This window comes from Triturus cristatus, chromosome 1_1 (assembly GCF_964204655.1).
Source record: "Triturus cristatus chromosome 1_1, aTriCri1.1, whole genome shotgun sequence".
Lineage (NCBI taxonomy): Eukaryota > Metazoa > Chordata > Amphibia > Caudata > Salamandridae > Triturus > Triturus cristatus.
The window spans coordinates 93708456-93733170 of record NC_140579.1 but is presented as its reverse complement, the minus strand read 5'-3'; the positions used below and the strand labels follow the sequence as shown (position 1 = coordinate 93733170).

The 24715-nt window shown below is 44.7% G+C and overlaps 1 protein-coding gene across 1 annotated transcript in view; it reads right to left on the bottom strand.

The window, feature by feature from the left end:
• The window catches only part of LOC146869594 (uncharacterized), a 243168-nt gene that overhangs the window by 85119 nt on the left and 133334 nt on the right, over window positions 1-24715 (bottom strand). Inside the window, exons 11-13 of the mRNA XM_085640151.1 lie at window positions 22632-22667; window positions 22214-22240; window positions 14868-15038 (exon numbers count right to left, since the gene is read on the bottom strand). Of these exons, the coding sequence (XP_085496277.1) occupies window positions 14868-15038; window positions 22214-22240; window positions 22632-22667 (234 nt within the window). The remainder of the gene's footprint in view (window positions 1-14867; window positions 15039-22213; window positions 22241-22631; window positions 22668-24715) is intronic.

The window sequence follows — 24715 nt, the reverse complement described above, 5'->3', positions numbered from 1 at the left end:
AATGCCCCTTACCTGCAAAGCAGAGCGGAAGATATCTTAGACGTGGCTATCCCAGGGGACACCTGGGTGAACCATTTTAAGCAGTTATATAATAGTTCGACTGTAGGGCACTGTCCTCCTTCGCTAACTCTCAGTTTGATGGACCCCGGCGGACCAGGCGAGCGAAATGCTTTTCCGTTGAATATTACCTTCAGCCTCCAAGAGGTCATTAAAGCTATTAAGGACAGTCCACCCGGTAAGGCTCCGGGTCCCGACGGTGTCCCAATCGACGTCTATAAGGCAGAGATGGATTTATGGGCACCCTTACTTACCAATGTTTTAAACAAGTCTAACCAACAGGGATTTGTGGCATCTTGGCCTGACGCTACTGTCGTGCCAATATTCAAGAAGGGTGACAGAAACGACCCAAATTGTTATAGGCCAATCTCTCTTCTGGATGCACTGATGAAGGTGGCCGGTAGGATTATCCTAAACCGGATCCAGAGCTGGGAGACTGAAAATCAGGCCATCTCTAACTTACAATATGGTTTTAGGACGGGCAAGGGAACGGTTGAGCAGTGCTTGAACCTGGCCTTAATTATTGCAAAATACACTCAAGCGAAGAGCGAAAAGTTATATATTTCCTTCATTGACCTAAGCTCAGCGTTCGATTGTGTGAATCATGAATTCCTCTGGAACACACTCTCTTCTTTGGGCCTTGATGCCCAAATCATCACGTTTATTCGTGAACTTTATAGGGACGCAGGGGCAAGGGTCAGATTCGGACGTCTGGGGGAATGCTCAGATAAATTCCCTATCTCGCGGGGGGTCAGACAGGGGTGCATATTGGCTCCCCTGTTGTTTACCATTTACATTAACTCTATTGGAGAACACCTAAGTAATTTTCAATATGACTACCCCGTCATAAAGGGTACCTCAGTGCCCCTATTACTCTATGCTGACGACGCGGCAATTATGTCGCGTACTAGGATAGGTCTACAGCGGGCGGTGGTTCAATTTACCTCCTTTATGAGGGATAGGGAATTAAAGGTGAACACTTCTAAATCTTACAACATGGTCTGTGGCAGGGGCCTTAGAAGTGCACCTTGTTCTATTTATCTGGACGCCCAAAAAATTGAAACCACTGAGAAATTCTGTTATTTAGGTGTGACTTTTGATAGGAGGGGGAGCTGGAAGCCGGCAATGGCAACAAGGAAATTAGCCTTTTTACGTTCTGCGGGAGCCCTGAACAATTTTTCTGCAAAAATTGGGGGGAAGCCCGCTATGGAACTAATACAAATCTATAAGGCCAAAGTTGTCTCCTCAGCCACCTATGGGGCAGGGCTCTGGGGGATAGAAAATGTGCAGACGCTACAAAGCTGTGAGAATCAGTTTATCTGCCACTTACTAGGAGTCTCTAAATTTTCGTCAACTTAACATGACCCATATAGAAGTAGGCCTTCCCTACATTAGTGACATTGTTAACATCTCCCCTCTTTTACTGTGGCATAAGGTCTGGGTGACAGAGGAGACATCCTTAAATAGGGAAGTAATTACCGACTGTCTCACAATGAACGGAATGGCCAATATTAGGTGGCTCTCCTACGTGAAAAATCTTTGTGTAAAGATAGGACACCCAGAATTCATTGATGACCCGCCCAGTTTGGATGGGCTATCGAGAGCCGCCTTGAAAAAGTTGGCTCTTGACCACCGGGTAATGGAAAGATGGGACAAGGAGAAAATGAAACCTACTGTACTCCGGTTTCAGGAAATTACTCAGTGCGAGGGTCTCCAATATTATCTTAGCTCAGAATTAAGCCCATATGCACGCACATTGCTGACTCGCCTCAGATTAGGCATGTTTTTTCACTTAGTTACTTTTCCCCTCTGTAATGACTGGTCCACTGAAATTCCTTTGTGCCCATGTGATGATATCTCCAGACAATCGGACATACATTGTGTCTTTTTTTGTGTATTTTACAAAGTCCCGCGTAGAGCTCTTCTGTTACCCGTTCTGAGGGCATGGGGGATTTGTTGCAGGGATTCTGCTTATACACAGAACTATGCGTAGAACCCCAGGACCTCAGTGAGTTGTGGTGTACCAGAAACTCACCTCAGAACCCAGAACCCAGTATCCGGCTAGCATAAGTGTCCCATTCGTTATCCGAGATTTAGCTCGGCGGTCCCAATGAAAAGACAACCCAGAACAAGCGACTCAGTACATACTCAGGAATGGTGGGAATCGGAAATACCTGTTCGTATATTATTCTCACATCAGTCCACAACAAGAATCAACAGAGACACGATGAAAATAAAAAGTTTATTTTTATAGACCACGTGTCCTCATATGCAGTACTTTGGCTAATACAAGCAGACAAATGATTAAAATCAAAACCATCAGCATAGTTACAATTCCATAGAATATAAAAGGGGTGATCATGTTATAATGACAGTGGATACTACCACCTTTCGTTTACTAAGAAGCTAATATTATTATTAGACTAACAGAAGGTCTCTTAGGCTTGAATAGGGGACCCCATACCTCAAAGATCAGCTTAGTGAAATCACATCACAGGAGCATCAGGAGTCTTCTCGCAGGAAGGCTCGTCTTCGGTCTGAATAATAAACATGATGTCTGTGATATTAAAAGCACCAACTTTCAGGTATGTGCAGCTGCTTGTGTGTTATGACTAAATAGTGGGTCGATCAACCTAGAGTGGAAAACATGCATTGTCTAACAACTCAGACTGTTTGTCACATCGTGTGCAGACCAAGGTCGCTTCGCAGAGCTCGGGATGGTAACAACAGATTGCTCTCGTGTGAGGCAAAACTCGAGTCAGCAGTTTGTTTAAGCAATAACATGTAAACGCAGTGTCGTGCGCAAAAGCAGCAAGATGGCTTTCTAACATCTAACGTGGTTATGCTAACTTAACAATGTATGTACGTATTAAGGGAGTCCTTACTACATGCTCCCTTGATCGAAGCACTACTTAGTATGCAAGAAAAGAGAGAACGCAGAGTTCAAGTGCGACAGAGCAGAACAAGGCGTATCCAATTTAAAAAACAAGTTTCAGTTCAGGCAAAGTCCGAGTATGAAAAACCAAAAGTGGAGAGAAAAAACAAAAAACCTCAAACGTGTCGTGGGGGGTGAAAAAATGAAAAAACGCCTCACCGGGCAGAAGTGCAGACGTACAGGGACAGTTCAAGACACGTGAGGAAAACACAGTGGACGATAGTTCACTCAATCCATGAAAGTATATGCAGCATATGTGGCCACTGCTTCCAGCAGAAAATCATTGGCACGGCCACTGAAGGTTTCAGCTATCCTGTTAAGCAAAGAAAAGGAACATACGTGTTCTTCTATTAGCGGAGCCTCTAGCACCATCAGAGGGCAACCAGCGTGTACTTCCAAGGAACTCATATCCAAGAAGTCATATGCCGCTCTCACGACGTCCCAATTACCCAGGATACCATGCGCCGCACCGCAGGCCATAATCCGAACACCAGAACAGGCAGACTCGTGAGACACTAAGGGCCTCATCAGCCGATCATAATCCGGGTCCGGAGACACCATGTTGGATAAGCACAAATCCATAGGCCATTCAAAGGGACAATCTAGGCAGTGGAAGACAGGTTGCACGCAGGTGAAGTAGGAATACCGGAAGGATAATCCATATGCCAGGCTCAAAGTCGCCAACGGCAGGACACCATAGTAATCAAGCATCCTGTCACGAAGAAGCTGCAGGCGGGACAGGCTGTCGTGTGGCACAGAAAGAGCAGTCATTCCGCAAGATGAAAAGTAAAAGTAGCACACCTGCCACTAGAGCCAGAATTAACGGGACACCTCCAAAGACGCTGGAGAAAATAGAATGAAAAAATGCCGGAATCACACCAAAAATAGTTTGGAAAGAGGTCACGAGGCCCGAGCCCACAAGTTTAAAAAAATGAGCCAGGCCAGTCGTGGACGAGGCATTGAAAATTGTTTGGATCAAAGCTCCAAAATGCAGGGGGAGGTCAGTATTCAAAAGCGCCTGTACCTCAGTGCGCGTATTTGCTACGTGAAGGACAAATGTTTCCCTGGAGGAAGTCAATGGCACCTCCTTTTGGGACAATAGCGCTCTTATTCTGCTCATCTTGTTGAACTCTGCTTTCAAGGTTGGAATCGAAGGCCAGATGGAAGCATCCAGCCTCCCATGCGGGGGTGGAAACAGGACGTTATTGCAGCAGACAACCCTCTGTGATACAGTTACTATATACGGGATCCCTACTAACATCCCGCAGCAAGCTTCATTGTTTAAAATTAAATAACTACCGTTTGCAAGCAGCGTGAAAGATGGCGTAATCACTGGTACCGGGATACCTTTGAGGACGCAGGCCAAATTCGGAGCGTGTACATTACAAGCTCCGTGCAATTGAATGTGCCTACATACAACAGAATGATCAGGTGACGTTGTACATTCTTCACCCTTCAGATAAACCTCAGTACCGTCCCTTGTACATCTATACGTAAAGGGGAGGGACCAGACTTCATGTATGAAAGCGGTACCCAGCTGTTCATATCTACCCAGAGCATAGTGTTTCATACAAGAGGTAAACTTAAAAAGCGCGAACGGTAGAGTTATCAATCCGTGTAAGAGCCACACAGCGGAGTCGACTTCCGCTACAGAGAAAGGTAACTGCTCCAATTTTTCAATATGTAGCAAGGAATATGTAGCATCCTTCATGGACATGAACTGCTGTTTGTCAGTAAGGTTAAAGGGAAGAAATAACGATGTTGTATTCAAATAGTCCCAAGGGACCTTCCCTGCCTTCAACGTTTGTAATGTCCATGCAAATTGCATAACAGAACGCAACTGGTTTTGACCATGATACAACACAGACATATCATCCTGCACAATATCCACAATTGAAGAAACAATATTATCTAATGTATAAATGCGAGAAGAAAGAGTGTTAATGCTGTTATCAATAACTGCTAATACTTTTTCCATATTAGCCTGATCAATAGCTCTCAATCTTGAAGCTGCCTCAATTTGCGACAGTTTCCATACTTCGTTGTAAATAGCATACGCCCATCTTTTGGATCTGCCACCCACAGGACCTTTAACAAAATCATTCAAATCTATTTTGTCATGTAACTTTGATAAATGAACTTTGACAGATGCCAAGGTGGAATGTCGCAGCCAGGACTGACATAATTTCCCTACAGAGTATGTAGTTACTGTATGTGACGACTCAAACCGGGGGTCCACGCGATCTTGAGTATACCCCGGTTTCAGTCCTAGAAAACGACGTTGACAAGTATCAGAACTGCTTTGCCAAATTAACCATCCCTCACTATTAAATTTCGAAATATTGAAAGACGAATTAGAAACTAATAACTGCAAAGCAGGAAGGGACAGATCTGTGTGATTATTCCAATTAGGGTAAGCACCCAGATCCGGCACTGAAGGCGAATTTAGTTTTTTAGAAGTGGCCAATCCGAAACAGGTGGTTTGGAAGATGGTTGCATTTAAAAACAACATATGATTCGGTACTAGACAGGCACGGTGTAAAGCTTCAGTTCCCTGAACCTGCCACGGTTTGGAACCCCAAACCGACTTAAGATCAATAGTAGCCTTCCATAGATCATAACCTTTGATTGACAACTCATCCATAAAGGACTTAGAATATAGCAATTTGGTGTGTGTCAGTCTAACCTTTGAGGCAGACTCAGGCTTAACTTTAAAATAAAAGGATGCCGGGGCTGAAACACCGAAATCAGTAAAATAAGTAAACTTATCAACTAATGTATGTGAACTGCCAAACGAGGGGGTGGGACAATGTTCCCACTGGGTAAAATTCACAAAATTTCTAAACGAATTCGATTTATGCAGGAAGTGATTGCCATAATGTTGAAAACAATACTGTTCCGCATAATTAGCCGCATTGTCATACAAATCCTCAGCATCAAAGGCGGCATAATATTTCAAATCTGAAAACAGTGCTTCAATGGCGTGTACATCCCAATCATCAGAACGTATGTTCTGTTTAACTACATCACCCATAGAAACACGAAATACATTAGGCACATTAATGACCTCTGTAGGCCCATGAATTTGAAATTTAACAGCATCCCATGCGATTCCATCCATGACGGGCCAGGCAGTAATATTCACAAAAGTCTGGTCCCTTTTCATGATGTGGGACGAGGAGTGGGGGGCCAAAGGTCCATTGATAAGTCTAATTGTCGATCTCTCTTTGAGATAATGGCCATCCACCAAACGGAAGAAAACCACAACAAATCCAATGGACATAAACAAAAAAATACCAAAAAGCAACAACCAGATGTACGTCCAAGGGGCTATCAAAAAATGTTTCTTAAACCAGCTCACAAAAACTGCAATGTTTGATGGGGGAGTTGAGGGCAAAGAGTTAGTGTCAAAGGAAAAACGGGACTGGCCAAGTGCTGTAGACTGTAAAACAGGCGAAGGTCCACGTGTAGGATAAGCATACTCAGTCTCTTCGGGCAAACCACCAGCCGGTGGTATCAGTAAGGGATCAGTAACTGAATGCATCTCGATGGCAACATCAGACAAGGTGTTAGAAGCAGGAACCAACATTGAAGTTCTTTGCATTGTCTGGCATGAAACTGCCGGAGTCATACTAAGAAGTATCGGCCACTCGCTGAAGTTTGACATTGTCAATAGAGATGTACCTGTTTTCTTTGCGACCAGGAAGTGGAGGTAAAATGACTGTTCTTGTACCCTGCACTCCAAGCACTGGAACTGGTGCACGATAAGAGGGGCCGAACTCCTTCTTGTTCTCCACCTTCTCACGGACCAGATCTCCAACTCGGGGTAGCCAGCCGACTACCGGAATCTGAACCTCAGCTTCAGACGTGGAGGGCAAATGTTCTTTCGAAAGAGAGTCTCTGGCTTCTTGTAGAGTCTGCAAAACAGCACAGTGATCATCTACGTCAAAGGGTGCGGTCGACGCCGCAATGTCTAGACCATCAAGGTCTGGAACAAACATTCTGATTCCGAAGAGCATCATGTACGGGGTCCGCCCACCCAGAGACCTTCTAGGGAGATTATTTAGTGCACGTTGGACGTTATACAAATGGGCTAGCCAGTTACGGCCTGTGCCTAAAACACGTGCTGTCAATGATTGCTTTAAGTCACGGTTCATTCGCTCCACCACACTATTACCCTCAGGTCGGTAGGGAGACGAAAATTTGACTAGGGCCCCCAAATTTTTCATAGCCTCCTTGTAAGCCTTAGAGGCGAACGCAGGGCCCTGATCAGAATGGAAGGTACCACACGCAAAAGTTCCCACAAAGACACGCAAATCCCTGATGACAGTCCGCGAGTCAGCACTCCTTTGTGGCCATACCCATAGAAAACGTGTGCACGAATCCACTGCAACCAAGATGTACTTGTACGCAGTATCAGAAGAAAAAGGACCGCAGTGATCTAAATAAACACAACCAAATGGCTTATTAGAGATGTACAGCTGTGTCTGTGGTGGGCGCGCAACAGTAGAAGGTTTAATCTGTTGGCAAATGTCACAATCAAGAACATAAGCGCGCGCTTGTTTATATAAACCAAACCACCAGTAACGTTGTTGTAGCAGAGATATTGTAGCTGACACACCGGCGTGGGTTGACGCCAACCCCTCGTGCGCAGCCAAGATCAGTGCTGGTCTGCAGTCCGCGTTGGGAATAATTCTGTCACCAACGTCGTTAATCCTCACTAATGGGACGTTATCAGGACTTAAATGATAAATATAACGAGAGGGAAAACCCTTCGGGTAATCACCTCCCTTCTCTGTTGCAGCAATAGCTGCCAAGATGTCATCATCAATCTTACTTTTGGATCTTGTAACTGCTGCCACTAAGTATGTAGCCACTGCTGTTTTCGCTGCCTCGTCAGCTAAGCTGTTGCCGACAGCATGGACACCAAGCCGCTGGTGACCAAGAGTGTGAATAACACTCACGAGAGGGAGACGTTCTTTAAAGTCTGCCACTCGAACCCAAAGCGTTTTATGCTTAATTGCGCTACCTTTAGTGTCTCGATAATCATTCTGAGACCAAAAGTGTAAATTGTCATTGTAGGACTGGACACAGTAGAAGGAGTCACTCACTATAAGAGTAGTGACTCGGGAATCAGCAAACTCCAGTGCAAGCACCAGAGCCCGAAGCTCCGCCAATTGCGCGGTACAATCTCCCAATGACTGCGTATGCACTGCATCAGATTGGAATTCACCATTTACGAATGTACCCACGACAATTGCGCAAGCCGCTGAATAAGCGTGCTTCGATCCAATTGCGGGTTGCGCAGACCCGTCAGTGTATATGACACAATGGTATTCTTCGAGCGGGCGCAAAGACAGAGGTGCCGGATGAACGAATTCATACTGCAAGTACTCTTGAGTCTGTAATGAGGCATCAAAGATGTAAGTGACATCTGGCGATGTCAGTGTTGTGGCCCATTGTATCCACCGTGGATGCAAAGCTTTAGAATTTGGTACACTTGCTTTAGTCACTGCCTCTAAAGCAGGATATGGTGTTACAACCAGAATCGGTTTCCCATGCGACAGTGCGCGGTCCTTGAGGATCGCCATCTGCACAGCAGTCAGAACTTTTTCGACCGTGGAAAAACGTAATTCAGCAGAGGTGTACAAGTGGGATTTGTACGCAATGGGGACTGTGTCGCCCTCATTAAACGTCAAATACGTGAACCCCACGGCGCCTGGTACTATTCTTATTACCAGGTTAGTGCGGTTATCACGTGTCAGCAAGTATTGTGAAGCAAGAAGGTCAGCCTGTAAAGACTGTAAAATTGCAGAGTGTTCTAGCTGCCAGCTAGATTTCGAAAACGAAGGTTGTACCAAGGCGTAAAGCGGCTTGATACGCTGGGCATAATCAGGAATGTACGTACGGCCGAAATTCAGAAAACCCAGCAGAGATTGTAATTTCTTCAGTGTCGTAGGAGCACTTAAGCGTGCACACTTCTCCAGAAAGTGGGGGGCTAACCCCTTACCTTCATTGTTGAGCTCGTAGCCCAAAAACAACACCGTATATTCCGCGATGTGTGACTTCGCAAAATTGAATTTGTAGCCATAGTCAGCAAAACTCACGATAATATTGTCGACTCGAGACAGATGCGGCATCAGCTCATCATCCGTAAGATAGATATCGTCAACATAGGAGTATGCGTCGGGGTCTATTCTTTCTAAGAGAGAAACCACGCGAGCGGAAAAGACGCCAGGGCTATTTTTGTAGCCCATGGCCAATCTTGTAAACTGTTTTTGTTTGCCGCCCGAAGTAAACGCTGTCCACTGGCTACTCAGTGTGGACAGGTTGTGGCTAAAAAAGCCATTGGAAATGTCAAGTGTCGTTTTAAATGTTTTACGCACGAGACTGTCGACCAAAGCCGAGCTATGTGTATTTTGCACCGCGCAGGTCCGGCAATGGGAGTTTAGGTGCCGGTAATCCAAAACTAAACGGTACGAGCCGTCAGGCTTCGTTACAGTGAATAAAGGGTTATTCATAGGGGACACACATGTTTCAATAACACCCTGATATTCCAATTGTTCAAGGATTGCCGCGACGTGGGGTCTCGCTTCACGACGCATAGGATATTGAGGTTGAGGCTGGGGCATAGACCGCAATGGAATCTCATGGCAGTGGGACAATCTGTCCCATCCCACCTGAGTACGATACACCGCCAGCGCAAGCGCAAACGCCCACTCCCCAGCATACACTTCAGCTTGGTCCTTAGGCACCGTGTGCGCAAAGGACGGGAGGATTACTTCCTCCCCTCTAGGAGCCTCTAAAATGAAAGCTGGGGGCCAATCTGCCTCCGCTAGGAGGATATCATAGGTGGTGGTCAGATTATCCCAAAAAATCCCTTTTATTGTACGTTGTATGTCACCTTCAATTAATAAGACTATTTCATAAAGTCTGTCAGGGGGAGCCACTCTGGTGTCAGCTGTTTCAACAGTAACCGAGATATCAGTTGCTGTCACCGCCAGAAATGGACGCAGAGCTTGACGGACTATGGTAATTTCCGCTGCGCTGTCCAGGAGCGTCAGCACCCATGTCCGGTTCCGAAGCTGTGTCCGCACTATCTGAGGCATACCTTGCCGTCAGAGCCGCCACTTTCTTCTTCTGAAACGGGGGTCTTTGTCGTGCAAATTCGTCCTGCTTGCCTTTACCCTCAGTCTGTCTGGGCTGGTCACGCTGTTGTGGAGCACCCCGACCTTTGCCACCGCCTCCGCCAACGGACTGTGTAGCCGATGTTTCCTGTGAAGAACGAGGAGAGCGCTGTTCAGAAACCTGAAATCTATCAGGAGACTTTATAGCAGCACGATCGCGCAGATCATAAGTGCGTTCACTACTTGACTGTACGGGAGAGGCAGGCCGAGAGCCCTGTTTCTGTTGCTGCTGCTTTCCCTGTTGTTTAAACTGCCATTTTTGTTTTGGAAAAATGGGTCTTTCGTCCTTACCAGACGTTTCTGCCTTACCCTGCTGTTTTAGATCGGGATTTTTTATGACAGGCTTAACACCTAAAGAGCTACGACCCAAATCCCGATAAGCCTCTGCGATTATTTTCGCAAATTCCTGCGGTTTGTCCTCCTCAGCAACTCGCTTCAGTTCATTACGAACCTGGAAATGCAAAGCATCACCCTTTAGGTTTCCAATTATCATGGTAGCCACCAGGTCAAATTGACCGAGGAGCCGCATCCCTAACTCTATCGCAGACTCCGCACCATGGTTCTCTTGAACTCTTTTGATAACGGAGGGCAGCTGCAACATAGACGGAGTGCCAAAGCACTGCGCATACGTCGCTGCAAAGACCTTGCCCCAATTTACACAATCATCTATGTGGGGGACCAAGTCTTTAGGCAAACTAATGGTGAGGATCCTGTGTTTCTCCACAGGAGTAGTATTCGGGTAAACCGCTTCTATTTGGTCAAATTTTTCAGCAAGCCAAAAGGGGAAATCATCCCTATTTTGGGGGCGCTTGCCCATAACAGAATTAACCATAACAGGACTAATGACCACCGCGTGATGATCAGTAGGCTGTCCCGCAACAGCAGGTGCCCCCGCCTGCATATTGCGCGACACGTACTGCACCAATGCCCTATATACCGTAATTAGGGCAGTGTGTAGTACACGCAACTCAGCTACCGTCACCGTGAGGTAACGGGGATGAGGCGTAAATCCGGCTAGTACCGGCCAAGTGGCCCCTGCAATTGATAAAGGGCCCATTCTCGGCGGTATAACCACATGGGGAAGGGCGCCATTAAACCAAATAAGATGCTGCCAAGCAGATATTGGTATTTCCTGTGTCCTATACGGCGTATAGTTCGCTGGCACGGCAGCGGCAGTGTAAGAATGAAAGGTGTCATCATCCCCCACCGCTGGAATCGTCACCCAAGAGTAGAACAACTCATAGGGATGAGCCGCATCGGCTCCCACCACAAAGTTGACGTTCATACCAGTGTCCGGCACCCCATACTGCGTCAAATGACGTTTCAGAGCTGCACGGCTATGCGCCGCAATATCTACCGCCATAAGGACAAGCTACACTTGAAGTATTCAGTAGCACAAGGGTTCAATAACCTTTTTAATTATCAAGCTTGAAAGAACCTATATCAATAGACCTAGGTAGGTTTTAAATCCGTCAGACTTGTTATCCGGAAACAAGAATGAGGGTGTTGTGGACAAACGCGAGCACTACTAAGGTGTTTCAACTCATAGACCAAACGTTAGGTGCGCCATGTTGCAGGGATTCTGCTTATACACAGAACTATGCGTAGAACCCCAGGACCTCAGTGAGTTGTGGTGTACCAGAAACTCACCTCAGAACCCAGAACCCAGTATCCGGCTAGCATAAGTGTCCCATTCGTTATCCGAGATTTAGCTCGGCGGTCCCAATGAAAAGACAACCCAGAACAAGCGACTCAGTACATACTCAGGAATGGTGGGAATCGGAAATACCTGTTCGTAAATTATTCTCACATCAGTCCACAACAAGAATCAACAGAGACACGGTGAAAATAAAAAGAGTTTATTTTTATAGACCACGTGTCCTCATATGCAGTACTTTGGCTAATACAAGCAGACAAATGATTAAAATCAAAACCATCAGCATAGTTACAATTCCATAGAGTATAAAAGGGGTGATCATGTTATAATGACAGTGGATACTACCACCTTCCCTTTACTAAGAAGCTAATATTATTATTAGACTAATAGAAGGTCTCTTAGGCTTGAATAGGGGACCCCATACCTCAAAGATCAGCTTAGTGAAATCACATCACAGGAGCATCAGGAGTCTTCTCGCAGGAAGGCTCGTCTTCGGTCTGAATAATAAACATGATGTCTGTGATATTAAAAGCACCAACTTTCAGGTATGTGCAGCTGCTTGTGTGTTATGACTAAATAGTGGGTCGATCAACCTAGAGTGGAAAACATGCATTGTCTAACAACTCAGACTGTTTGTCACATCGTGTGCAGACCAAGGTCGCTTCGCAGAGCTCGGGATGGTAACAACAGATTGCTCTCGTTTGAGGCAAAACTCGAGTCAGCAGTTTGTTTAAGCAATAACATGTAAACGCAGTGTCGTGCGCAAAAGCAGCAAGATGGCTTTCTAACATCTAACGTGGTTATGCTAACTTAACAATGTATGTACGTATTAAGGGAGTCCTTACTACAGATTCGTACCTGTAAATTAGCATACATGAAATTACTGCTATTAGAAGATGATTCCCTTATTCACGCAGTTTCAAGTTTCTTAAAATTAGTAATTAAATTTAGAAAATCTATGCAATCCTCATGTTCTTAATCTGTTCCCGAATTATTATGATCTGAATCTCTTTTTAATGTTATTTTATCTTGAATGTATGATCGAATAAGCTTATGTTGTTGACCCTGTTTTATCTTAAAAAATGTTTGTATTATGTGCTTTTATGATTTTATCCTAAATCGAATAAAGCTTGTTTTGATTTGATTTGATTTGATTAGTACATTTCCTTTGTTTTGTGTGATTGCACTTTTTAAATTGCTCATAAATGTAACTGGCTTTTGGTTTTAAGCGAGTTCTAAGCTCATGTATTCATTTAAGTGTAAAATAGGTGAAAACGGCATTGAATTGGATGCCATTTGGGTTCTACATATGCAAATTTGTCTGCTATTGGTATACTGCAAATCTGGCATGGATCCGACCCTCCCGGATGTACTTTGGGCTCTGATATATGAAAAGGCCTTATTGGATACTGACCTTGGAACCTTTTCATTTTCATTTCTGCAACACACTGGAAGGGCAATTGAGAGCGTCCGCATATATGTGCTTTACAATATAATGATATTGTCTAGGATCACCATGGTAGCTCTGTGTGTAATTTGCTTCTTTTTTTGGTAAATATTTAATAGCTCTTCTCACTATCAGCAAGTCTTGATGTTGTTTCAACTAAATGTAATGGCGCTTCTCCAAAAGCATTTTGCAGTATAAAGGCTCAGGCACTAAGAAATTGCCCTTGGATCCAAAAAGAGCACCATTTGGCCAAAAATAGACACAAGGGTGGAGAAAGTGTCTCATTGGGCCACTATCTTTGCACAGAGGAGATTGTTTTTATGAGAACTCAGCAACATTTTGGCATTAAAGAAGAAGTTGATGGATTATGCTAAATTAAACTCACTAAAATGACACTGAGGTAGTTTTTTACAGCAAAAACATTCAACTCATTCATAAAAAGACACTACGGACCCTGATCCAAAAAGCAGGAAGTAGACAAACAACATACACGATGTTCTACTGGAAAAATAGGATTCACATTTCGAAGAATGTTGGGACATATTTACAAGGGGATTGCGCCACCGGAACATCACTTTTTTTTTATCGTTCTGGTGGAGCAGTGCCCTGCACCATATTTTCGAAGTGGTGTTAAGCCACTTTTTGTGGCTTAACACCGTTTTGTAAATATGGTACCCTTTCTCGCAGGTATCTGCATGAAAGGGGCATTCAATGGGTGTTGCTGTGGGCGTTCCACTGCAACACCCATTGCTTTTTGACGCTGCCCCAGATTTACTAGGACGTGTAAAAGTGAGGCAGCGCCAAAAACTAACACTACTGAGAAGCAGAAGTTAGATTGGAGCAACAAGAATAAATATTTTTCACCAAATTTTTCCTTTTTCTATGTGTGCTGCTTGCACTATGGTACAATGGTGTCTGCATTGACGCCAGGCAGCTCTTTTTAGCGCCAGCACTAGGGAAAACACAGGGGTGCATCGTATTGTTGTAAATACAGCGCATCCCTGCATTTTGTGGCGGAGTGTAAAGCTGAACAATCTGCCGGGTCTCCCCGCTCCGTCATTTCCTTGTACAAATGCCTCAAAGTCTCTTTGATGAACCGGGGAAGAAGTCGATAAAGGACTAGTGGCTCATTCAAGCAGCATTAGACAAAAGTCCAAAACAACGAACGCATAGGAACAAGAAAATAAGGTTCGAATTGTTTTTTCACTTTTGTCCCTAGTGATTTCTTGATTAGGTATAAATGTTCGTTTTTTAATGATTTTGTTTCACACGCTTTTTGCTTCTGCTGTATTACCTTCATGTGTCTATGTATATTTTGATTTTGCTCACAAAAGGCCAACAGTGAAAATACATTTGAATTTGACGGAGACTTGTAACCCATGTTTCTTGATACCACAAGATGCCATGTATTAAATATTATTTACAGTGTTGAGAATGGGCACGGGCAACACATGCAAGGTTTGCGCCGAGATACCCCTTCTGACTGGATTTGTGCGCATTATAAATTAAAATAACTTAACATAAGAGAGAGATTCTTGGGGACAGAACATGGGGATACACACAAGGAAATACACCAGAACCCACCTCGGGGACGACCGGCGGTGACCAGGAATCTGTTGGGCATTCGGAGCAGGAAGTTCCGGCTGGTCCAGGGGGCCCAGGGGGTCCTGGGGGTCCAGGATTTCCTGGAAGTCCCAAGGGTCCAGGGATTCCTGGCTGCCCTGGAACACCCATTAGTTCACACTTAGTGCAACTCTGCTTGAAACAAGAAAGCGGTCTTTATAAAGTGCTTACTCGGCATAATAAAATCCCTTATGTCATATCTGTTTACATCATCTGTCTTTACCAGTACCCAGTGCTGATTAGTCCACAGTGAAAGTGTGTGAAGTATAGCAGAGCAAACACAAGGAGATGATGGACGGAGCGCTGAAACTTTTCAAACACTCACCCCCGTCACAGATCTGGGTTGAATCCATCATCGTTCTTTAGCTCACTTTGCCACCCCAGTTCAGACACAGATATATGCAAATCAGTCTGACCCTGTGCCTCATGGGAACAGTCCAGCCCGAAATGCCAAGCCATGTCTTCCCTGGACCGGAAACAAGCATCCTGGGACAGGTTCGGTTTGTGTTTGCTTTGAAGTATAGCAGACCTGACTCACACCAAGCATGCAGACAAGAGGTGGGTTTAAGGGAGGATGTCTTTTCAAAGAAGCTTTGAGAAAATGGCTCCACACTGTGCATTTTACAGCATAATACTCACATGAATTGGCCTAAAAAAGCAATTGGATTTCAATGTAGTTCTTAAAATCAGCACCTGCAATTTGATGTATCCTTGTATATTTTTTGCAATATGTAAATATATTAATTCCATTCTAACTTTAGGTTCTGTTCATTGTTTTACCAAGCCCGTTCCAAATAAATTCAGTGGTAAATTTTGGCTGTGGGACTCTCTGGAAGGGCCATGGTGATAAAATGACAAGATACCCAGATCTCAAATTATTGGGTCGTAAATCAGCAGTGCGGGCGAAGCCAGAGTACGTATTTTTTTTCCAGTTGCACCACCTTGTGGCTAAATTAGAAACTACACCTCAATAGTTAAAAAAATGCAGTGCTAAACAAAGCCTCATTTATGTGTTTTTGCAGTAGGGCAACGCAGCAGGAACCTGTTGCGTTGCCCTACGGCAAAAGAAAAGGGCACGAATGTGCCATATCTATGAGATACGATTAATTCCTGTCCTTTTCCCCTGCACCGGCACGCAATAGGCTGCCGTGCGCAAACGCATATACCTTTGCACCATGGTGCAAGGGTGCCTGCGTTGAGGGGATGATTGTTTTTGAGCAGGAAGGGAAACCTTCCTGCACAAAAACAATCACAAGAGGCATTTTCCTTTTTCTATGTGTGCTGCAGAATGCAGCACACATAGAAAAAGGACCAGCAAGGAGAAATAAAGATATTTCTCCTCGTTGTACCTCGGGAGGCGTATATTTTTGGCCCTTCCTCAGATTTACAACTTCTTGTAAAATGCCATGGATGTTGCTTGGAACGCCCCCAGCAACACCCATTGCACGTCCCTTTAACACAGAAAACTGTGTTAAAGGGGACAATATTTACGAGGCAGCATAAAGCCTAAAAAGTGGCTTCATGCTGCCTCATAAATATGGAGCAGGCTCCTGCGCCACAGAACAAAAAGTGACGATTCGATGGCACAAGGGGCCTCATAAACGAGGCCCCTACTGCTTAGCAATCATAACAAACTCTGCATATTTTAATTGCATTGCGGCTGTTTGTACTAAAACTTTAGATCACTTTGGAACTAAGAAGAAACCTCTGCCATGGAGAAAGCTGAAAAGGACTGAAGAGGAGAAGACTGCCTGCTTGCTGTTTTGCTTTGCTGCCAAGGAGAGAGGAAGGACTTTGCTGTGTCCCCTTCTTTGGATTCTGATCTCCAAGGGCCTGAGAAGAGCTGGCTCCCTGTTAAGAAGTCCCAGGAACAAAAGGACTTCACCACCAGCTCCCCTGGAACTCGGCTGAGAGAGTTCTGACCTGCCTTGGAGTGCTTGCCCAGTCTTGGGGCCTCAGGAGGTCGTTTTGCTGTGTTTGGGAGCTGGGAAGCAGAAGCGTGAACAAGAGTGACTGGTACCCAACGCATCATCCGATTGCGTGTCGCAAGACGAGAGTGCGAGGAAAATTTCATCGCGGCACCATCGCAACACGCAGGGTCCCCGCATCGCCGAGTGCGTCGAGCATCGTCCCGAAGCGTGAAGATTCCTGGCATTGCGAGGGTCGTCGCAGAACCAGTTTGCGAACCGCACCACTGCCGGTGCGTGAAAGTCTCCAGTCGCTGCGTGCGTCGACGCAGAGTCCCGTTCCGTGGCGCATCGAGAGTTGCGGCGCCGGAAGGCAATGCTGCACCACGCATCGCACCACATCGAAGAGTGTCGCATCGAACCTGTGCGTGAAGCTTCCCCCTAAGAAACCTACGCAACGAAGGCCAAAGTCATTGCATCCTCCCCTTACAGATCGGAGCCGGCGCATCCACCTCTGCTGCGTGAAGCAGGGCTGCTGCAAAGCCTCCCCAGGATCTCAGGAGTATCGCATCGCCTTTGCAAGCTTCCTTGTTATAGCTTTTGGGAACCTTATCGCAACTACAGGTACTGTTGGGCACGAGAGTGTCGCATTTTGTGCATTGAGAGTCGCATTGTGCAGGACACTGACTTTTACATCCTGGATTACTTTCTGCAAACTCTTGAACTATCTTTAAAGTAACCTTTTGAATTATATGTTGGTTTGTCTGTAGTATTTGGTCTTGTGAAGTTTTTAGTAAAGATACCTTATTTTTCTAAAACTGGTGTGGAGTAAATCTGTGGTGTTTTCACTGTGTTACTGTGAGTGTTGGTACAAATACTTTACACATTGCCTTTGATAGCCTAGACTGCTCAGGCCAAGCTACCTAGAGGGTGAGCAGGGGTTATCTTAACAGTGTATCCCCCTTTCCCTGACTAGAAGCAAGGGTCCCTACTTGGACAGTGGTACCTACCCTGCCAACTAGAGACCCCCAGATCTAACAGGGAGGCGTATATTTTTGGCCCTTCCTCAGATTTACGACTTCTTGTAAAATGCCATGGATGTTGCTTGGAACGCCCCCAGCAACACCCATTGCACGTCCCTTTAACACAGAAAACTGTGTTAAAGGGGACAATATTTACGAGGCAGCATAAAGCCTAAAAAGTGGCTTCATGCTGCCTCATAAATATGGAGCAGGCTCCTGCGCCACAGAACAAAAAGTGACGATTCGATGGCACAAGGGGCCTCATAAACGAGGCCCCTACTGCTTAGCAATCATAACAAACTCTGCATATTTTAATTGCATTGCGGCTGTTTGTTCTACTTGCCCTGAAATAAGCCACAACCATAATACCCTTTAGTCGCAATATATGGCAGTTTCTATCAATTAACAGCCCATACAGCATATGTGAATGTCAGTGGTGTAATGAAACTTAAAGAGCCCCCCCTGCAAAGTATATGGAGGTCCGCCACGCTCTAGACCCAGTCAGGAGCTCTCAGGTCAGGAGTCCGCGGCCCATGCACAGTACCAGAGAGGGACCCCCTGGAGCTAGTGGGGGCTAATGTTACACCATTGAATGCGTGTGTATGCTACTGTGCTACATACAGTGGGAGTGCAGGACGGCAATCAGCTAACCTCCTACTCCTTCCCCCGGAGGCAGGGCGCTGCCACTTATGCCTCACTGTCTTCTGGACTTCTTGAGATTGCCAATGCGACCACATTCAATGCTGTGTGAACACCAGACTCCAGCAACCTCTTTTTACCACCCTTCAATGCCTCTTCAGCCTGCCCACTTGCCAGTGTGCAACTGGGCTGGCTGCTCTAGCTCAATGCCAATCTCTGCCCTCCAATGCTTCAGCGGCCAGTGTGCAGTAAAGAGGGCTGGGCGAAATTTAAATTACGCTGCTGTAATTCTTATAATTTCACATCTTGCTTCTTATGTCTTAATTCCAAAATGACACCATTCAGAGTAATTAGGTGCCACTAGTAGTAGAAATGTGTGGAAAAAAATAACTGCAAATGCATGCGAACAACAGAGCGCGCGCGGCTGCTGTTCACAGCGCTTTTGTTTACATGCGTTCTCGCACCAGTTGTTGCAAGGATGCATTCACACTACAATTCAGCAAAAAAGACCCATTTGCTTTTCACATAGGAATGCATCATTTTGTTAACATTTCTCGTAATTAATGTAAGAACAATTTGCATATTAGCAGTAATATATCAATAAAAGTCACCAAAATGAACTTGCTTATCAAATAAATGCCCAATATAGGAACAAGGTATGCTGCTGACATTGAGGAATTAGACAACCCTGCCTACTTGGGTCTAGAGAGTTATGTTAAGTTATGTTAAAAAAATATTTATACAGCGCATGTTCACCAGCGGTTTCTTGGCGCTAAGCAGGGTCGGTTAGTTGCTAAGCATAAAGAGAAAAAAAAGGAAAAAAAGGGAAGTTGAGTTATAGGCCTGGACAAACAGCCAAGTTTTAAGAGAGGTCCTAAACTGAACATAGGAAGAGGACAAGCGCAGTTCAGGGGGAAGAGAGTTCCAGAACTGTGGCGCCAGAATCGAGAATCGAAGACCCCCATGGTTTTTACGCTTATACAGACCAGGGGTTAAAAGATTCATATTTGCAGATCGCAAGACTCGAGAGGGGGCATAGCGTTGTAATTTGGACGCAATGAAAGCCGAGCCGCAGTCCGAGAGAGCCTTAAAAACAGTGCAGCCTAGTTTGAAGAGACTGCGTTGACACACGGGAAGCCAGTGTAAGTTTTTCAATAGCGGTTTCATGTGATAAGATTTAGGTTGACCATATACAAGCCTGGCGGCTTGGTTCTGCGCCAGTTGGAGTCGGCATAGTGAGTGTTGGGTATCAGGATGTAGGGTTAGGGAAGGTCTAGGTGGATATTGAATGTTACTATAATAGAAGGTACTTTTCTTTTTTATATCGCTTCACACCGGACTTCTGCTTGTGCTAAGGGCATCATGTATCACATTTTGTTCTATGTTGTGTCCATGGGAAATGCGTTACTTCATAATCGACTACCTATTCCTTTGTAATAGATGGACACTAGTAATTCTATATCGTATAACATGTACCTAATGTACTTGTTACTTTAATTGTCATAGCACCTTTTAGTTTAGTGCTAGTATACTAGTTAGAGATAGGTAAAGAGTTTTAAGGTCGTACTGTTGCGAAAAATATATATATCCATATGTATGCACTACATAGATCTCATACTTAGGGGCATATTTACAAGCCCCTATTGCCACCTCAACGTCCCTTTTCACGATGCTGTGGTGGCGATAGGGGCTTTGCCTTATTTACAAGGCAGCATTAAGCCACTTAATGTGGCTTAACGCTGCCTTGTAAATAAGGCACCCTTCATGCTATACTTAGCATGAAAGGGGAGGGCAATGGGCGTTGCGGTGGGTGTTCGATTCCCCTGCAACACCCATTGATTTTGATGCTGCCTTATATTTACAAGGGTGGCATAAATATGGGTCAATGCCAAAATTAAGACCAGAGAAAACCTGGTCTTACCCTGGCTCAACGAGGAGAAATGTTTAATTTTTGCTGTTACCATGTGTACTGCGTTGTGCAGCACAAATGGAAACAGCAAAACACCATTGATTCTTTATGTGCAGGAAGGTGTCCCTTCCTGCACATAAACAATCATTAAAATAAAATGACGTTTTGCAACTTCTGTGTGCACTGCACTAAGCAGCATACATAGAAGATACAAATCGCCATTTAAAGATTGTTTATGTGCAGGAAGGAGCACCTTCCTGCACATAAACAATATTCCCCTGCAACGCGGACACCCTTGCTCTAGGGTGCAAGGGTGACTGCATTGGCACTAGGCAGCTAAATTTAGTGCCAGTGCAGGGGAAAACGCAGGGCTGAACCATATTGTTGCAAATATGGTGCAGCCCTGCGTTTCAGAAGTGGCAGAGCCCGGCGTTAAGCCAAGAAGGCTAACGTCGCAGTCCGCCACTTCTATTGTAAATATGCCCCTTAGTTCCAGTTCTCACCCGAACTATCTCAAACCTGAGTGATCTCACTTCTCCCTGTAAACAGCTGCTCGGAGCTGCCACTCAGGCCCTCCATGGTACACCGGCCCCTCCTTCACAGATCGTACTGTGGCCCTGAACCAAGGCTTCCAATCTGACGTTGTCTGGACAAGCTTCAACAAGTGTTCAGCCCACCTAGAGGTCACTTATGTTTCCTGATTCCCACATTCCTTTTGCTCATCAGGTTGTTCATTTATGCCCACACTGCATTTCTGTGTATGTGGCACTGTGCCCATGTTGCATTTCTAGGGCTGCCTATGTTCTGCACTGTGATGGTTTGGTTGTGAATATGTTGCATTTCTGTACCGCATATAAAGCCCAAAAACCTGTCACTCAGGGAAGGAGACCGAGAGCACCATTGTGTGCACTGCCTTCTTTCTTGCTGGCCAACAAGCACTTGTACCAACAAATAAATTTCATCTGTTCCTGAGCAACTGCTGTGTCTGGTGTTATCTTTTTACCACTCCAGGGGGTTGCAGAATTATTCCCTGACACACACTGCCTCCTAGCAGAGCCCAAGCAGCATGAATGTATCAGAATTACAAGTGCTGCTTAAACGATTAAACGAAGACTTGCTTTCCTGTTCCATTTCTGTTTCCCTTCACTTTTTTACAATAATTCCATGATAAAAATACATTTCTGTTGTGCTTAAATGTCACTGCTTGAATTCTGTACAGCAGAGCATGAATCTCCTAAAATGTTACCGATTTCTTTAATCCTCAACTCTAGCTTTAATAATGACTTACATAGAAATACTTTAACTATGTGTACACAGCAAATTTCAGGCTGCATAACGTTGACTTTATTTTCACAGTACATATATAAAACAATCCTACATACCACAAAGACATCAGAAAGATTTGGGTGAGGAGGAAAGGAGTAGTAGCTCAATAGAATAACTGCGTATTATAAGGAACAAAATACACCCTGCTTTACATAAGCTTGGAATTCTGTGACACTATCAAGTAAAATTTCTACACTTTTATTAATTCCTAACATGGAATATTTAAGTATTTCTTGCCAAAAATAATTTCAGAATCTGAGCCACAACACACGCAGCCCTTCTGTCTTGCAGCAGGGCTACTTCTGACTGTAATGAAATATACAACATTTTAAGTTAAAACAAACACATTTTAAAACATTTCAATAAGAGAATGACATGTTTAAATATACAAATTGAAACCTTTTAATTGTTGATTTTTCATTGCAATTGGGCTTCTGCTATTCTGAAATTAATTTCAACGCTGAACTGAGTCAGACCTTGTGCAAAGTATAGCAAAAAACAAACCTGATCCCCCGGTTCACCTTTCTCACCCTAGAAAGAAATATAAATAAAAATTAAGCAATCATCTTTTTTAAAAAGGAGGGCTGCAGAGAAAGACTACAAAGAGAAATGTGGAGATTTTGCCACAAATGGGATGTAGGTTTCTGAAATACTCGTGTATCTTGAGCTGGGACTGTCACATGCCACATATAGGTAACATTTTGGGCACACCTGGAAGGCTAACCATGCAAAATCCTGGAAAAGCTGATTGTGGGGCCAAGCATGTCATTGTAAATGTCGGTTCGCATGTTTGTGACACCAATCGATCAGTCAGTGAAATGGTTTAGCATGAAAGAAACAGATAAACTATGCAAGGTACCATCAAAAAATGCTATTTGTGTGTCATGATATCTATTTTTTTTTATGTATAATCGCCACTAACCTTTTCTCCAGGATCGCCCTTTTTGCCTGGTTCTCCCTGAAAGGGAAAGAAAGAGAACGCGAATGAATGGAGGAGAGCACCCGAAGATAACTGAAGAAAGATGCAAAAACAGACAGACAAAAATGAGAACAAAAGGGGCGTCAAGCAAAATAAAAGTAAATGGTAGCGAGAAAAAGAAAGATGTAATTAGAACACAATCACTATTCGTAGAAAGAACGAAAGATAAAAAGAAAATGAAACAAAGAGGGGGGAACACAAAAATAATGACAATGTCAAACAAGCATTTGCAATGCAATAGGTCTCGCATTAGGAAAGTTTGAGCTTTTTGTATTGTAAATTGACTAATTTTTTATTTATGTGTTGGTATTGAAAATATTGAAATTACTAGCTCCCTCATGTACAATGTCAATAGTTTTAACTGTTGCAAATGTAACACCTATAGCAGTGTCAAAGAGCAGTGTGGCTTGGGCTGGAGTTCCAGAACAATGCAGCATCACACAGACAAGTGTGCAGGGAGAAAGTTGTGTAAGATGCCTGCGCATGGGGCTGGACCTCAAACAGCATCACACAGCTGAGTGTGCAGGGAGAGAGCCGTGTGGATGTCTGCACATGGGGCTGGTGTTCAAAAATACTGCAGCATCACACAGCCGAGTGTGCAGGAAGAAAGAGACAAATAGATGCGTACGGAAAGGTCTGGAGTTAAGTGACACTACACCATGCCAAAACTGAGCGGGGGGTTGGGCGCGAGTGGCTGGGATGGTGCGTGAATTTTAAGAACCTTTAAGTTTCAAAAGTCTGAGCGTGAAGGGGGAGAGCTGTTTGGAAGTCTGGACGTGGGCTGAAGTTCCCAAATACAACAGCATCAGAGCTGAGTGTGCAGTCGCAGAGCGGAGTGTGGCCTTTTATTTTGGGAACTGCATCCTACCAAGTCCGAATCTGGAGAGGTAGAGCTGTGCATGTGGTGTGGGCAGGGTAATTTTCGGGAACAGCACATTATGATCACAAAGATAGCAGGAGTGTGTGCGTGCTTGCAAAGCGTGACCGCTGTCTGAAGAGGGGGGTACTACAAGGCAGGCAGGTCGGTTTATAAATAACCCCATGGTAACAGCTGGCAGATGAATCTGTACAACAGCTAGAGGCCCACACACCACAGAGCAGCAGTCCGATACAACTGAGTAAAATGTACATTATTTTGCTACAAGGACTACTTCTATACACTGGTTTGGCACTACAGCGCCCCATCCGGCACCTCTCATGTTACCAACCATCTATTTAACCTCATCAACGGCAAATGACAAAGTACACTTTATCAATAAGTACTGGCATTCAACACTAAATACAGCTAAATAAAGGTGTTATCACCCAGGAGACTCCGAGGATAAAGTGTAACAAACAGGAATGTCTTTCAGCTGGAATCTGGTGGAGAAGGAAGGTTTATGTCCGTATCCGGGTCCCAGGGGGCGAGATCTGTTTCACCAACAGCGTTTAAATGAGGTTCTTGAAGGCGACTGAGATTAGTTTTGGGATGAACGGAAGCATATGAATTTCCACAAGTACCCCGAATGATCTACTTCTAGCGGTGTTTAAGCAGCACACCGAGATCCCGTTTCTGTCCACAGGTCATAAAAAGTAATGACGCGAATAGTGAAATGACAACAGCCACTATAAGGGAGAATGTATGGACGTGTGACCGGCCTAACACATTAAGCCACAAAACTACACCGACAATAAATAACAAGCGGCCGCGAAAGTGAAAGTGATCGCAATCGCGATCAGACATCAAAGCGGCCGTGTGCGGCCGCGAAAGTGAAAGTAAACGAATGCTTTCAGGCTGCCAAATGGTGCGCGCGCCCGGAGCACATGCACTGTAGTTGGCGGCCTGAAATGCATTCGTTTCCACTTCCAAATGTCCCTTACTATAAGTCTCGCCAGAGCAGCGCTAAAGCGCTATCTCAGGCGAGACCTAAAAAAGAAACAATTGCATTGGTGATATGCACAATTTGTTACAACAACATCAAAATGAACCAATTCAAAATGCAAAGGGTTAAAACTCAATCAGATAGGACTCTTGTGTGACGCTGCCC